We start from the raw sequence: 16,489 nt of genomic DNA, 5'->3' as shown, positions 1-16,489 counted from the left end.
TATTTTATGGTGTAGTTACTATTATGAATGAACTTTTTCTTTCCTGAATCATGTTTTCTTTATTGTTTGTTTAATTTTTATTCATATGTATTAAATGCAATAAAATGCATAGATCATAAGCATTTAGTTCAAAAGTTTGACATATGAATACATCCATATAAACATCATCAGGATTAAGATATAGAACATTTCTATTACCCCTAAAAGTTACCCTGTGCTTCTTTTCAGTCAATATGCCCCTTCCCACAAATATTGTTTTGATTTTTATCATGTCTTAGGTATCTATTACTGCATAAATATTATCCAAAACTTTGTGGCTTAAAATACTAAGCAATACTTATTACATTTTGTAAGTTTTGTGGGTCAGGAATTTGGGACTCCATTGTTTAGATGGTTTCACTAGAGCCTTTCTTGAGATTGTGTCACATGTCAGCAAGGCCCAGGATTGTAGTCATCTGAATGTTTGAATGGTGGCTTATTCACAGGGCCAGCAAGTTCTTCCTCACATGAGCCTTATGCAAGTCTGCTTAAGTGTCCTTGTGCTATGGTGGCTGGCTTCCCAGAGTCAACGATCCAAGTGAGGCTGAGGCAGAAACTGCAATGTATTTTATGACTTAACTCTGGAAGTCATGCACTGTCACTTCTACAATATTGTAGTGGTCATGTGGCCAGACATGATTCAGTGTAGGAAGGGACTACACAAGGATATGAAAACCAGGAGGCAAAGATCATTGACGGCATCTTGGAGGCTGACAAACATATATCACTATATATATTAGTTTTACTTTTTTTGAAATTCATATAAATGGAATCATACAGTATATAGACTTTTGTATTTATCTTCTTTTGCTTATAATGTCTGTGAGATTTATTTATGACAATGTGTGTGGCAGTGATTATTACTCATGTTACTGATTAGTATTCTATTATATGAGTATGACACAGTTTGGTTACTCGTAGTCCTTTTAATGGACATTTATATGGTTTAAGTTTTGTACTATTATAATCAAATGTTCCATGTCCATGTATTTTTGTGTACATATGGAATGGAATTGCTTAGTCAGAGGGTAAGATTATGGTTACCTTATAAGAAATGACCAAAATGTTTTTGAAAATTGAGTACCATTTCACACACTAATGAGAAATGTATGAGAATTCCAGTAGTTCTATATTCTTGGAACAGTTGGTGTTCAGTGATATTTAGCCATTCTAGTGGCTATGTAGTGGTATCTCATTGTGCTTTTAATCTGCATTATCTTAATGAGAAATAATGTTGCTCATCAATGAATAATTGATGCTATGTATTCATTTGTGAAATGTCTGTTCAAATCCTTTTATTATTGATATGTAAGGATAATTTAAAGCATTTTCCTTTTAATCAGCTTTATTGAAGTATATTAAACATAAAATAAATTGCAGCCATTGTAAGTGCTCAGTTTGATGAGTTTTGACACAAGTGCATACCCCAATCAAGATATAGAACAAACACCCTGGAAAAAAGCCTGGCAACTTGTGACAAAATTAAACACACACCTACCATATGCCGCAGCAACTTCAGCCCCAAACATTCATTCATTGAATAATTTTAAGCAAAGCATCAATATGTGGGTGATTATTTTTGTTTTTTTTTTTATTTAAAAAATTACATATAGTAAAATTGACTTCTTTGGTGTACATTGCTGTGAATTTTTTTTTTAATTTTTTTTTCAACGTTTATTTATTTTTGGGACAGAGAGAGACAGAGCATGAACGGGGGAGGGGCAGAGAGAGAGAGGGAGACACAGAATCGGAAACAGGCTCCAGGCTCTGAGCCATCAGCCCAGAGCCCGACGTGGGGCTCGAACTCACGGACCGCGAGATCGTGACCTGGTTGAAGTCGGACGCTTAACCGACTGCGCCACCCAGGCGCCCCCATTGCTGTGAATTTTAACACATGAATGGATGTAACCGTTGTGAATATAGATACAGAATAGTTTCATAATGCTAAAACACTCCCTTATGCTACCCTTTTATAATCACAAGCTCCCCTACCTCTAACCCCTGGAAAATACTAATCTGCTCTCCATTATTACAGTTTTGTCTTTTTGAGAATGTCATATAAATGGAATGATACAGTATGTAACTTTTTGAGATTGGGTACTTTTCACTTAGCATAATGCCTTTCCAGATTCATCCAAATTGTTTTGTGTATCAATAGTTCCCTTCTATTTATTGCTGAACAGTATTACATTGTAATGACACATCATAGTTTATGTATTCATCTGTTGAAAGATAATTCATTTTAACTGTGAAAGAAGTCCAGTTTATCAATTTCCTTTTTTACAGTTAGTACTTGACTAAGTACTAGTCAACTGATGCTATAGTTGTGTCTTGTCTAAGACCCATACCAAGGTCATGAATACATTCTCTCATGTTTTCTTTTAGATTTATGGTTTTTGTTTTTACATTTAGTTCTTTGTTGATTTGGGTCCTCCAAGAAGCAGGTGCTAAGGTGAAGTTATAAATGAAAGAGATTTATTAGGGGTTACCACTGTAAAAGTTAAAGGGAAGAAGGAGCAGGAGTGGCAGAGGAAGCTTTCAGACAATGATGCTGAGCTGGTACCTGTGAAAGGAGAGGGAGAATGAAAGAGGATCAGACCATGGCATAGGTGAGAAAGTCTCGGAAAGCCCTGTTGGGATCTCAAGTACAGAGAATGCTCATGGAGGAGTTCACAATGGCCAGAAATAGCAAGTCTTTATATCGCTGTTTGCTTAGTCATCAGCTGGGGAATGCCCAAGAGGCAAGTGGACTTATCTCAAAGGCTGAAACAGAGCCTGATGGCATCCATAGCCAGAGGCTTTCAGCAACCTATACTCTTTGCTTCAGGTTTTTTCTTGAAGGGAGATGTGATCATCACAGTGAGATCTTCATGGTTGTCACAGTTCACACTCTGCTTTGCACGTATTTCTTCTTACACGTTTCTCCTGTGGACCTCTCTTTCTGAGAATACACTTAAAATAGGGAGGTCTATGGGCTGCACTACAGTCTCCACTGCTGCAGTTAATTTGGGGGCTGAAACTCACACTTATCATGTCCTTTCTCCACCATCCGTTCTAAATTTCCTTGTCTTCAGCTATTCCCTGTGTTGGTCATGACCCAACTTACTTACCCAGCTTACCTGGTGGTGTGACCAAACTCCTGACTGATCTGATCCCCAGGGCCCACACAGTTCTTAGGCTAGGTTTGCTGCATTTGCTCATTCACAGTTGTAACTGGGAAAGAGAGTACTAAGAGACACTCAGGTGGGTCACCTGAATTACACATGTATTCCTCCCTGCTACCACTGTGTAACATTAGTTCTAGTTTACCCTGTTGATCAGTATCATTTATGCCTGCCAAGTGGTCAGTCCTCTTCCAGCCTCCTGGTTCCTGGATACAAGGATCCCAGGGTGTCTAGGTGGCAGCTGTGGCAGCTGTGGAAACTGTAGCTTGTAGTTCAAGAGGAGACTTGCTGTTCCCTTTGGGGACCTAGATTTTTAAGTTTCCAAAGTCCAGAGTTGCAGGAAGAAAAGCACAGAGTTCTTTAGTGGTTATTGGGAATGATGCTAACTGGGATATCTCCTGCTTCCATCCCTATGCTTCCAGACCCATGTATTTCACTGGTTCTTCCAGGATGGAATGGGCACAAATTAATCAACTTGCCCCCAAATGACCCGGTGGCCTCCTCAAGGAATGGTGTCACACTAGGTTATTGGCCTCTGTTGCTGTCATGGTGGATATTCAGTAGCTTGATTGGCCTCGTTAAGAGGAACTTCATGGTTTTGGACTGATGTGTAGCCTCCATCTCTCCTACTGTGACCACTTTTTCATGTGCCCAATGTGCCAGGTTCAGTATGCCTGAAGACAGAGGTTGGCTAATATCAATTAGCTGAATGATTTTGTCCACTAAGTTGTTCAGTGCTTCTTCTGCAGTGGATGCCTTCTAAGTAGGCAGTTATATGTGATATGGAAAATTCCATGTGTCTGTCCACATGCCTCTACGTAGGATCTTGTCTCTGACCTGTCAGTCTATTTCCTTCTATGCCCTTGATCAGTAGGCCAAGCAATTTTCCACCATCCATGAGTCCATATATATTCTTATGTTGAGCCACTTCTTCCCTGCAAAGTGGATAAACAGAGGCACTGCTCACAACTTCTCTCATTAGGAAAAATTTGCTTCAACACTGTCATTCAAGATCATCCCAAACAATGGCTATAGTGCAGCCACCATCTATTTTTGTCTTGCAAATCATATTTTTTGAATGTAACTGACTTCTGAATTGCTCTCTGCCGTATGGCTTTGATTACAATTTGATTGCTGTTTTCTTAATCTTGCTTCTCAGTATTGGAAGTAGCAGCAAATGGCCCCAGCTTCTTCACCTCCTATGCAAAACCTTGTCGAAATATTTGTTGTCTTTTTCACAGACATTCTCATACCTGTTATTCAGGCATTTCATGTGATGGACAAATCCCACCCAACTGTTATTATAAACAAACAGGACAGATTGGACTGACTGCCATCGTACAGTCCCTCCAAAAACAAGGACTCTCAATTAGTTGAACAGAAGTAAGAAACCTAAGGTGTATCAGTGGCTGGGAGGCCATGTTGGAACCACTGTCAACGTGTGCACTTATGAGAACAATAGGTGCCACTTGGGGGACGGGAGCGTTGCTCAAAAATGGTCAATAAGACTTTATTCCCGGGGACACCAGGGATTCCTCTAGGACTATACTTTTTGTTCGAAATCCTCCAACTTTATTCTTTTTCAAAGTTGTTTTGCTTATTGCATGTCCTTTGCATTTTGAAAGGAATTTTAGTACCATTTCTTTGAAAAGACCTGTTGGTATTTTGATTGGGATTATATTGAATTTATAGATCAAGTAGGGGAGAACTGGCATCTTAACATTATTAAATCTTCTAATTCATGAGCCCAGTATATTGGCATTTATTTAGATCTTTATTTTCTCTCAGCAAGTTTTTATAATTTTCAGTGTAGAGGTTTTGCACATTTTTTTCAGCAGTATGCATAAATATTTCATGTATTTGATGCCATGGTAAGTGGTGTTTGTTGTATTTTACTTTCTCATTGTTTATCAAGAGCATACAGAAACACAATTGGCTTTTGTATTTTGGTCTTGTATCCTGCAACCATGTTATGCTTATTAGTTAATTTTTGAAGATTTCATCAGATTTTCTACATAGATCATTTTGTCTCTTTATCAAAATTTCATTTTTCTTCCTTTGCAGTTTGAATGCCTTCATTTCTTTTTCCTGGACTTTCACATTGGTTAGGACTTCCATTAAGTACATTGTTGAAAAGAAGTAATGAGAACAGACATCCTTGTCCTGTTCCTTATCATAGGGAGAAAGCGGTCAATCTTTACCATTAAGTATGATATTAGCTATAGGTTTTCACTGATGTGTTTTATAAGGCTGAGAAAATTTCTAATTCAAGTTTTCAGATTATGAAAAATCTGGAATGGATGTTGGATTTTTTCAATTATTTTTTTCAGCCCCTCTTTTTTAGATAATCATCTGTGTGCATATGTGTGTGTGTTTAGCCTGTAAATATGATGAATTACATTGATTATCATGCTTTTAAAAATTTTTTAATATAATTTATTGTCAAATTGGCTTACATACAACATCCAGTGCTCATCCCAACAAATGCCCTTCTCAATGCTTATTACCCACTTTCTCCTCTCCCCCACCTCTATCAACCCTCAAGTTTGTTCTCTGTATTTAAGAGTCTCCTATGGTTTGCCTCCCCCCCCCCGTTTGTAACTATGAAATTAAAAGGAAAAAAATTTTTAATGTTTATTTTTGAGAGAGATGGAGAGACAGAGTGCAAGCAAGGTAGGGGCAGAGAGGGAGACACAGAATCGGAAGCAGGCTCCAGGCTCCTCACTGTCAGCACAGAGCGTGATGTGGGGCTTGAACTCATGAACTGTAAGACCATGACCTGAGCCAAAGTTGGACACTCAACCAACTGAACCACCCAGGTGCCCCTTTATAAAAACTTTTTTTAACATTTATTTATCTTTGAGAGAGAGAGAGAGAGAGAGAGAGAGAGAGAGAGAGAGAGAAAGAGAGGCAGAGAGAGAGGGAGACACAGAATCTGAAACAGGCTCCAGGCTCTGAGCTGTCAGCACAAAGCCTGACAGGGGCCTTGAACTCTGGAACAGCGAGATCATGACCTAGGGTGAAGATGGACGCTTACTTAACCTACTGAGCCACCCAGGCGCCCTGCATTGATTCTCATATGTTATTGCAAACTTGCATCCCTGGAACAAACCCCAGCTGGTCATGACTACTATTTTTTAATATATTGTTTGGTTCAATTTGCTAAAATTTCATTGACAATTATTGCATGTATGTTCATGTGGGATATTGACCTGTAGTTTTCTTTTCTTATAATGTTTTTGATGTCAGTGTTAGGGTAATGCTGCCTCACAAAATGAGTTGGGAAGTATTGCTGGATCCTCTGCAATTTTCTGGACCTCATTTGTATAAAATTTTTATTGCTTATTCTTTAATGTTTTGTATTATTCACCAATGATGCCATCTGGGCTTAGGGTTCTTTTGGTGGAAACCTTTTCTTGATTTTTTAACTACAAATTCAATTTCTTTAGTACATATAATAGTACTCATGATATCAATTTCTTGAATAAGCTTTGGTCATTTCTGTCTTTCAGAAAATTTATCCATTTTGTCCAAGATTTTGAATTTATAGGCATAAAGTTGTTCATAAGTCCCTTATTATCTTGTTGACATCTGTAGAGTTTATACTGATGAGTTTATATTTTTTATTGATTGATTTCTGTTCTTAACCATTTCCTTTATTCCTTTGTGTTTCATTTACTCTTCTTTTTTTAGTGCCTTTCCTTTCTAATTTGAAGTCATTTATTTGAGAACTTTCTTCTTTTCTATGACAGGTGTGTAGAAATTTACCTTTATATGCTACTTTAGCAGCATCCTGCACATTTTGATATGATTTGTTTTTATTTTCATTCAGTTCAAAATAATTTCTATTTTGACTATTTCTTTGACACATGAATTACTATTGGTTGATAATGTTGTTAGTATTGAAAGCGGTATTCAAGTTTCTATATCCTAACTGATTTTCTGTCTACATATTTTATGGAGGGAGATATGATGAAATCTCTGACTTTAATTGTAGATTTTAATTGTAGGTTTGTCTATTCTTCTTGGAGTCCTATCAGCTTTTGTTTTGTGTATTTTGATCCTCTCTTGTTAGTTTCATAAATGTTTAGGATTGTTATGTCTTCTTAATGAATGACTTATTTATCATTATGTAATAACCCATTTTATCCCTGGTAATCATCTTTACTCAAAAATCCAGTTTTTCTGTAATTGATATAAAAACTACAGTTTTCTTTTGAGTAATGTTAGCATGGTATCTCTTTTTCCATCTATTGGGATACAATTTTCCATGGATCTCTTACATTTTTGCACTTTTGAAAAAAAGTTGTAACATTTACTTAACAAGCATTTATTGTATGCTGATATCTAGGAAAGGATAAAACACAAATATTTTCTGCCTTTTAAATGTGTATATCTCAATATATAGAAAGTTTATGTTACATATAAGCATGTTAGTTTATATATATATATGAATAAATATATCACTGTATCACATACCTTCTATATAACTCTGAAAATTAGAAAATGAGTCAGTAGGAAATTCCACTTTTTTTTGTAAGAATTTAAATTGTCCCAGATCCTTGAAATGACCACATTATCAATTGAATATAAATTGAAATATTTTTAAGATTAGCAAATGAGTCTCCTTTGCATATGATGTAGGTCCTTTTTAAACTGTTGCTTTGGCTCTGGAGGGTAAGGGTGGTGAATGAGTCTAGGCACAAGCCCTTTAAGAGTGGATGTTCCATTATTAAAACCACATGGTTCTCCTGGAAGTAAGCCTTGTTTTTCAAGGCCAGACATTCTGTGGCTTGTTTCTCTGGTGCAGATCCTAAGAGTTGGGGAGCCTTTGTCTTCAGGGACAAGCTCTTATGTTATGAGATCTCTCCTAATTGTGGGTCTGCTGGGATTTGGAGAGGTTTCTTGCAAGACTTGGTCTTTACCTCTCCTACCTGTCTCAATGTGGCCCTTTTCTCCTATGTTGCAGAAGTGCTGTTCACTTAGCTTCCAAAGTCCTTTGCAAAGGGAATTTTTCCATATGTAGCTGGAAATTTCTTGTGTTTGGGGGAGGAGGTGAGTTCAGGATCCTTCTATGTCTCAATTTGGAGCCCTCTTCCATTTTTGTACTTCTTGTTTCAGATTTTGTTCTGGGCTATGTTTCTAAAAATGTTTTTATTCATTTTTGAGAGAGAGAGAGAGAGAGAGAGAGAGAACAAGCAGGGGAGGGTCAGAAAAAGAGGGAGACACAGAATCTGAAGCAGGCTCCAGGCTCTGAGCTGTCAGCATAGAGCCCAATGTGGGGTTCGAACCTGTGAATTGCAAGATCATGACCTGAGAAGTCAGACGCTTAACCAACTGAGCGACCCAGGTGCCCTAGAACTATTTATTTGAATATTCCTATAGCAAACCAAACAAGCCATTATTAAAAAATTAAATTATATCAAGTTAGTATTTTTAAATATTAAAACATTGTACTTTGGGCGACAAAACTTTATTTGGAGAGTGTTTTAAATCAATAGGTTTCATTTTTTAAAAGAAAAAATTCATTTCTTGAAGTCAAACTATCAAAAAAACTCTACCTTGGAAAATTACATCTTTTGCAAGTAGTATGCAAACTGATGGCAATAGACTGTTGTGTGGCATGATGCAACTTTCTAGTCCATTTTACTTTTTAATTATTTTTTAAGTTTATTTATTTATTTTGAGAGAGAGTACAAGCAGGGGATGGGCCGAGAAGAGGGGAGAAAGAGAGAGAGAGAGAGAGAGAGAGAGAGAGAGAGAGAGAGAGGACCCCAAGCAGGCTCGGTGCTAATAGGATGGACCCTGAAGCAGGATTTGGTATCTGGAGCTGTGAGGGCATGACTTGAGCAGAAATCAAGACTCAAAAAGCTTAAGGGGCTAAGCCACCCAGATGCCTCTCTGGTACATTTTATTTTTAAAATACGAAGCCGCTGCACAATTCCCTGGGAGCTTAAAGTCTGGTAAGGGACTCTACCAAACCCCGGACTGTAAAGAACTTTAGACAACTGCAGACTTTAAGGGCCTGGGGCTCAGGTTTTGCTGGTGATGAAGCCCAAGTTCTCCAAGCACCAAAGAGGCCCCTGTTTTATTTCTTTAGGCCAAATGCCTAAAAGAATCTCACTTGTGCAGCGTCCTGGAGGGAAGTACACAGCCCAGGGAGCAAGAAACACAGAAAGCGCAGTCTGGACTGTATTACTTCGTAGGGCTCCACAGTTGCCGAAAATCCTCTAGCCTTCAGTTCCGGGAAAGACTCTGTCGGTTCAGGCTTTGGCTCCTAGAGCGGCGGCGGGGGCGCGCGGCGCGGGTCTCTCGGGGCGGGGGCGCGCGGCGGGGGCGTCGGTGACGCGGCGTCAACCGCCCACCTCGCGGCTTAGCGCCGGGCCAGTCGTTGCCGCCGCCTCGGGGCGCAGAGGCCCGGCCTTTCAGCCCAAATGTCAGTTTGTAAAATAACAAGGCTGGAGTCTGAAGGGTTTGCAGGCTTCCGCCTTGAAGGAAGTCTGGGTGGCTCGGCATTTCCAACTCTTTCACCTTAGAGCCCGCTTGGCCAAGGCAAAACCGCCCAGTAACCTGGCTTCCAGCGTCCTCAGCAGGTATTCTAGCCACTGGGAGGGGAGGCGCCTGCGGTCCTTCCCTCCGCGGAGTGTGAGGGTTTCTGTTGTGTTCTCTGGCAAAAGCGGCAGCTGTGCCTCTGTTGATGCGAAATCTAAGACGATAATCCTAGCTTCTTCTCTGCCCTATGTCGCCCCCTCCCCCATTTCGTTGTGTACTGTATCATTAAAGCGTTTGAGATGAATCCTTGAAGGGAGACCAGAAAACGTTTTCTTTGTGGTAGAAGGTGACTGATAAACTTGGGCAAATTTGTGGTGATCTACTCCTCCTAGGATAGTTAGGATTAAATGAAGAAAATACGTAAAATCCCTAAATATTTCTTGTAAATACAAGCGTTTAGTCCATGTAACCTTTATTTTTATACGCGTGTGAACTTCATGGGTCCATTTATTAGGTTGTTTCGTTGCACCTGGTGCGCGGCCCGTCTTTTTCTCAATTGGTTTCCTGAAGTAGCGGGCGTCTCTGCCTTCCTGTCTGTCACCGCAGAAGTTTCCCTGGTCCTGCCTTAAGTGCACGGGAGCATTTATGCATTAAAACCTATTTCCCCTTGTTTACTCAAGGATATCATTCCAGCAGTTTCCCTCCATACCAATCAATACATTTTGCTTTCTACTGGGTCATTTCCATCAGCATATGTATTAATTTCTAGGGTTGCCTAAACAAGTACCACAAACTGGGTGGCTTAAAACAACAAAAATTTATCTTCTATTTCTGGACGCTGAAGTCTGAAGAGTGTGGCAGTGCTGGTTCCTCCTGGAGGCTCTCGGGGAGGATTTGTTCCGTGTTTCCTCCCAGCTTCTGGTGGCCGCTGCCAGTTGGTGTCCCTTAGACTCCTTGCTCTCATCTTTGCCTCTGTCTTCACACGGTGGTCTCCCCATGCGCCTGTAGGTCTGAGTTTCTTCCAGGAAGCACACCATTGGGGTTGGGGCCCACTCCAGTCCAGTTTGAATTCGTCTTGGTTCCATCTACAAAGATCTTATTAACAAATAAGGTCACATTCACAGGTTCTGGGGTTAGGACTTGAACATATTTTTGGGGGGGAGAGGGCATAATTCAATCTACAACAGCATACAAACATGTTACTTTTCTCTTAAAAAATCTTCCTTTTGCCCATATTTCAGGCATTCACCTCCGTCATTCTTAAAACTGTTGCTATCCTTTAGGTCACAAATGACCTACCTCCTTGTCGCTAAATCCGGTGGTTAATTCTTAGTCCTCATTTTACCTGCCCAGCATTTAACGCAGTTCATCATTTAGTCGTAAGTTTTTTTTTTGTTTTTTTTTTTTTTCACTTTATTTTCAATACATCCTCCCCTGGTTTTACCTTCTGGCTCATTGATCAATCATTCTTAAGTCTTTTTTGCTGGTCCTTTTCTCTCAGACCTGATGCTTTTGATGCATTGTCTTTGGCAATATAATTTCTTTGAAATTCTTTTGATGCTTTTCAATTTTGTAAATTAAATTTTAGTTTCTGTATCACGTATTACATTACCTTTATTTAAAATATTATGCCACTATTAATATTAGAAAAATATAAATGGATATATTTTCCAACAGGGGACTTTGGCTTATGTTCTACAATGTATATATTTATTATTGTCAACAGTTTCCAAAACCATTGCATTCTTCAAATGAATTTTGAGTGACATGACATCAAATAATCTTTCCCAATATTTATTTGACTATGATATAAAAATTATGTTTGACAACTGTTTTCAATTAACTATGTAGTGTTTCATTACAACAATAAAGCAGTTGTACAGTTTGAGAATGAAAAATTTTCAGTGTTGTCAGAAGATATTTTTGCTCTATCATTCACTACCAAGTTAAAAAAAAAAGTCTTGATGAATTGTGCAAAATATTACGGATTTTTCATTTTTGAGTATTTTCTGTTTGTTTTTTCTCATACGTATTTGAGGCATTGTATTGCTGTTATATATATATGTGTATATATATATGTAATGTGATATATATATTTTTTAATTTTTTTTTTGTAAGCAATCTAAACAGTAGATTCTTCTCCAGCTGTGTCATCTCTTGGTTAAAATCCTAATACATGTTCACATATAGAAATATTTGCATTTTGGAAATCCACAATTATATCAATAATTTTTATGTGCTTTCTGTGGTTTAACCTTAGGGATTGTGTCCGAAATAATTGAGAAATAATTAGCTTGTAAAAATGTTATTGTAACTGATTTCATTTATAATGTATCATATAATATTTATTTTTTGGTTTTTATTTTACTTCCTAAAATAGTCTATTATTTGGTGTTGATATTTTATTTTGCATAAATGTGCTAACAGGATGCCATTGACTTTTTCTATGCCAAATAAAAAAATATCTATTATTAGTCTATTAAAATTTATTAGATGACCCTCTCTATACTAGGTACTACTTCTCCAAAAATTTAATCATGTTTATATATTGTCAACAAATGCAGGCCTATATTTTCCCAATTTTCATAGGATTGGGAATTTAAATTCTTTAAAATATATTAATTTTTAATACTTACTGATGATGTGTATTTTACTTTATTCATGTTTGAGAATATGTGATAAATGCTGCTAATCTTTGCATCCATTTTTATTCTTCAGCTAGACTCTGCATCCAAAGAGCTTGCAATTTAGACAAAATATAGATTCCTTTAAGAAGAAATTTTATTTAAAACATGGTGGCAATTGAATTCTTCCTCTTTTTTAGGTTATATGCTCTTTCCTTCTGAAAACTTTCAAATTTTTCTTTTTGAGGCTTTTATATTTATTTCATTAATTATGTTTTGTTGTTTATCTGTTTCCTTTTTGGTATTTTGTGAACACTTTTGATCTGTCTTTCCACTATCCTTAAGTCTGAAAAATTTATCTTTATTATTTATTCAAATATTTCCTCCTGTCCATTTCATATTTTTTTTCCTCGCTGGATCTTCTTTTATCTGGTTTTTGATATTTGTATAATTCTTCTATGTATCTCTTATTTTCTTTTTCATTTCTATCTCTTTATCGTTTTCTGCTGCTTTCTGGCAGAATATCTCACTCTGATCTTCATTTGCCTAATTTATTCTTCAGCAATATTATTCTGTGATCAGTTATGTTTATTACATTTTTCGTTTGTAGTATTTCTACTTCAGTCTTTAAAAAAATACTCATATACCTGTTTTGTGTTGCTAATATTCTGTTTGTGTGTATTTGTATATTTTTGGTTTGTCTTTTTTTTAAAACTTTTTTTAAAAGCATGTATACATGTATGTATATATGCATATATGTATGTATTTATATAATTTCTACACCCAACATGGGGCCTGATCTTACAACCCCGAGATCAAGAGTCTCATGCTCTTCGGACTGAGCTAGCCAGGTGCCTCTGGACCTTTTCTTTTAGTTTTCTTTGTTTCTTTCTTCCTTTCTTTCTTTCTTTTTTTCTTTCTTTTCCTTTGCAAAGCTTGTATTTTTCAGGTGTCAAGTTATTTTTGCCTGTGAACTCATGTCTTTGGGAGTGTCAGCTACTCTTGTCTAGTAATCTGTTATTATGAAATGATCAAAAAACAGGCCACAGTTTATGTCCCTCCCATCAAATTTAGGGAAAATTTTTTGTGTGTATTTGTTTCCTAGGGGTGCCATAACAAAATACCACAAACTAGGTTGCTTAAAACAATAGTAATTTATTCTCTTACAGTTCCAGAGTCTAAGAGTCTGAAATTAAAGTGTTTGCAGTGCAATGCTCCTTCTAAAGGTTCGAAAGAAGAATTTCCCTTGCTTTTTCCTAGCAAGGATGCTGGGAAAATTTAACGTTCCTTGGCTTGTAGCTGATTTACTCCAGTCTCTGTCTCTGTCATTACATGACCTTTTTCTCTATACATCTGTGTATCTTTGTCTTCATTTGGCTTTCTTATAATAATACCAGTCATTGGATTTAGGGCCCACTCTAATCTAGTATAACCTCATCTTAACTTGGTTACATCTACAAAAATGGTATTTTCAAATATGGTCATATTCACAGGTGCCAGGGGTTAGAACTTGAATATATTTTTTGGGGGGACCCAGCATGATTTTGGTGCTGCCTTGATATTACTCTGTTGTTACCCTGGGTCTAGGCTATTATTCCTATGCAAGTAATGATAGATATAAAACTCCCCATCCTAAATACTCATACATAAATCAGCCTTCAGTCACCTTTAAGGATTTCTCACAGGCTTTTTTTTCTTTTTCTTTTTTTTAAATTTTTTTGTTGTTATTTGTTGTTAGGAATGGTTTCCTCTCCATTTTGTGATTTCTGCAGTGCTGGTTTTGGTATTCACCATCTTCACTGCAATTGGTAATCCTGCCCTAATTTTTAATGTGAAATCTTAATGTTTTATTTACAGGGAGGAATACAATTTTTTCACCTATAATTTGGAAGTGAAGTAAAATAACAAAATGAAGTCCGCAAAACATCTGTCAGCCTCTAGTAATAAATTGGCAAATGTTCCAGATTTAACTTACAAAAAAGGAATATTTACTTCACCGTTGTCACCTAAACCAAAGGAAAAACATAGTGCAAAATTAGTACATGATAAACTTGAACCAATGGTCTTAGGATCTCCACCATCAGGGGAATCCATCGTAAGATATGCTTTGCCCATTGCATCGAGTAAGACAAAGGAGTTAATAGCAGAAGATGAATTGATCAGGAAAATTACCAAACATCTAAAGATGGTAAGACACTTGTTGGTCCCTGTGTTTAGGGTTTCTATGACCATCCCTAGGCTTAGAGATTTGCTAGGAAGGTGCACTAGACTCAAAATATAGACCTACTGATGGCTAAGATCTAGTACAGTGAAAAGATACAAAGCAAAATCAGCAAAAGGAAAAGGCTTATGGAGTGAAGTCTGGAGGAAACTAGGTCCAAGATTCCTCTTACTTTAAAGTCCCACAGGATGCACTTAATTACTCCAACAACAAATTATGGCAGCACATGTGAAATGTCTTTTGGAGAAGCTCATTAGAGACTCAGTGCCCAGGGTTTTATTGGGGGTTGCTCATCTAGGTATTTTGCTTAGCATGTACCAAAATTCCACACTCCCTGAAGGAGAGGGAGTTAGATGTTTAGCATAAACCACATTGAAGGAAAGCAGATGTTTAGCATAAACCACATTGTTTGTACAAACAGTTTAAGGACAATGAGCCACTGTAATCAGTGAATGATGGGAACACTCATGAAATCCAAGTTCTGAGGCAGCAGTCTAAGGCCAACCTTGAAAGCAGATCTTTCTAATGATAGTCCTTTCTGGCTCATTCCTGCTATGTTAACTCTTCTCAGCACTTTAGAAACTTTAGCTCTTAGTGTTGGGAAAAAAAAAATCTCCTTTTTTTCTGAGTTTCTCTTTGCACAGTGATCCCGAATTGAATTATGAATGTACCACATACCAAATGAGACCAATGAGGGAGGTAGCACAAATATAAAAAGAATATAGTTTTGTGAAATTTCCAAAATACAAGTTTGTTCAAAGTTTGAAGGGTTAGCTCAGAGAATTTCCTTAAAAAATTTATTGCTCTCTAGTTTACATTTCTATTTTGTCCGCTTCTTTTCAAAGAAGAAATTTGAGTCCCTCAGATTTTGAGGAAATACTTTGGTGATAAGTGGAGTTGATGCTTCAACTATTCATAGATCGCCTTTTACATGCCTATGAACACAGAAATGGGAGTCATAGGGACTTACAGAGTAGAGTTGAGGACTGTTTCTTATTATTTCTTCAGGGTGATATGATATGGGATGTGAGATGGAAAGTTTAAGTTTATGGCACTGGTAGAAAGAAGTCTTATTGCTAAGAAGGTCCTGACATGTTTGATTAAGTGTTTTTTTTACACTTAATAAATTTACATATAATTTACATAAAATTATTAAAATAAAAATTTGCTTTGATTTACTCAAAGGTTGTTTCTACTTTGGAGGAAGCCTATGGATTTAGCATTGTAGACAGAGAAAAATCAGTTGTGAAGCCTGAACATGAAGAATTAACTTTATCTGTAAGTGTATATAATCCTAATGTAGAAACATTTAACACTGAAAAGGGTTAAGATTTTCTTTTGGAGTCCATTTATGTTCTCAGAATGAATTCCCATCCATGCAAATGACCTGGTTAGGGAACTTGAAAGTAGAGTATTGATTTTTCTATCCTCTGCTAACACTTATCTTAAAGTTTAATTAAGACCTATCTGTATTTTAAACGTATTTTTATTGCTAGTGCCTGTTCTGTTTAATTCTTTTTTTTTTTTAAATTTTTTTTCAACGTTTTTTTTTTTTTTATTTATTTTTGGGACAGAGAGAGACAGAGCATGAACGGGGGAGGGGCAGAGAGAGAGGGAGACACAGAATCGGAAACAGGCTCCAGGCTCTGAGCCATCAGCCCAGAGCCCGATGCGGGGCTCGAACTCACAGACCGCGAGATCGTGACCTGGCTGAAGTCGGACGCCCAACCGACTGCGCCACCCAGGCGCCCCTGTTCTGTTTAATTCTTAAACATTTGGTTACTTGTTGGTTTTAGATGTATATTCTTTATCATGTTAAGAAAGTGTCCTTCTATTTGAATTTTGCTAAGTAAAAAAACCCAAGAATTTATTGAATTTTAACAAATATCTGGTATATATAAATTATGTAACTCTTAAGGTGATTAAGTATGTGGTTCTCCTTTAACCTA

The 16,489-nt window shown here is 37.1% G+C and overlaps 2 protein-coding genes across 2 annotated transcripts in view; one reads left to right on the top strand and one right to left on the bottom strand.

The window, feature by feature from the left end:
• Nucleotides 1-829: 829 nt before the first annotated feature.
• LOC121014636 (coiled-coil domain-containing protein 7-like) overlaps nt 830-16,489 on the bottom strand; it is an 82,649-nt gene continuing 66,989 nt past the window's right edge. Inside the window, exons 8-10 of the mRNA XM_040451032.1 lie at nt 11,151-11,162; nt 6,309-6,316; nt 830-845 (exon numbers count right to left, since the gene is read on the bottom strand). The gene's annotated coding sequence lies outside the window, so the exon portion shown is untranslated. The remainder of the gene's footprint in view (nt 846-6,308; nt 6,317-11,150; nt 11,163-16,489) is intronic.
• On the top strand, nt 9,556-15,884 carry LOC121014635 (coiled-coil domain-containing protein 7-like). Its single transcript, XM_040451031.1, has 3 exons — nt 9,556-9,796; nt 14,177-14,507; nt 15,726-15,884. The coding sequence occupies exons 2-3, from the start codon at nt 14,229-14,231 to the stop codon at nt 15,867-15,869; spliced, it is 423 nt and encodes a 140-aa protein (XP_040306965.1). The 5' UTR covers nt 9,556-9,796; nt 14,177-14,228; the 3' UTR covers nt 15,870-15,884.

The sequence above is a fragment of the Herpailurus yagouaroundi genome, unplaced genomic scaffold (genome assembly GCF_014898765.1).
Source record: "Herpailurus yagouaroundi ecotype Mexico unplaced genomic scaffold, PumYag 203, whole genome shotgun sequence".
Classification (NCBI taxonomy): Eukaryota; Metazoa; Chordata; class Mammalia; order Carnivora; family Felidae; genus Herpailurus; species Herpailurus yagouaroundi.
The sequence above is the reverse complement of the archived record's forward strand: the minus strand, read 5'-3'. Positions and strand labels throughout refer to the sequence as shown.

Excerpts from the sequence above, each read along its gene's own strand:
- LOC121014635 (XM_040451031.1), top strand. The coding sequence starts at position 14,229 with ATGAAGTCCGCAAAACATCTGTCAGCCTCTAGTAATAAATTGGCAAAT. Across the intron at positions 14,508-15,725 it reads TTACCAAACATCTAAAGATG|GTTGTTTCTACTTTGGAGGA; the intron begins GTAAGACACTTG and ends ATTTACTCAAAG.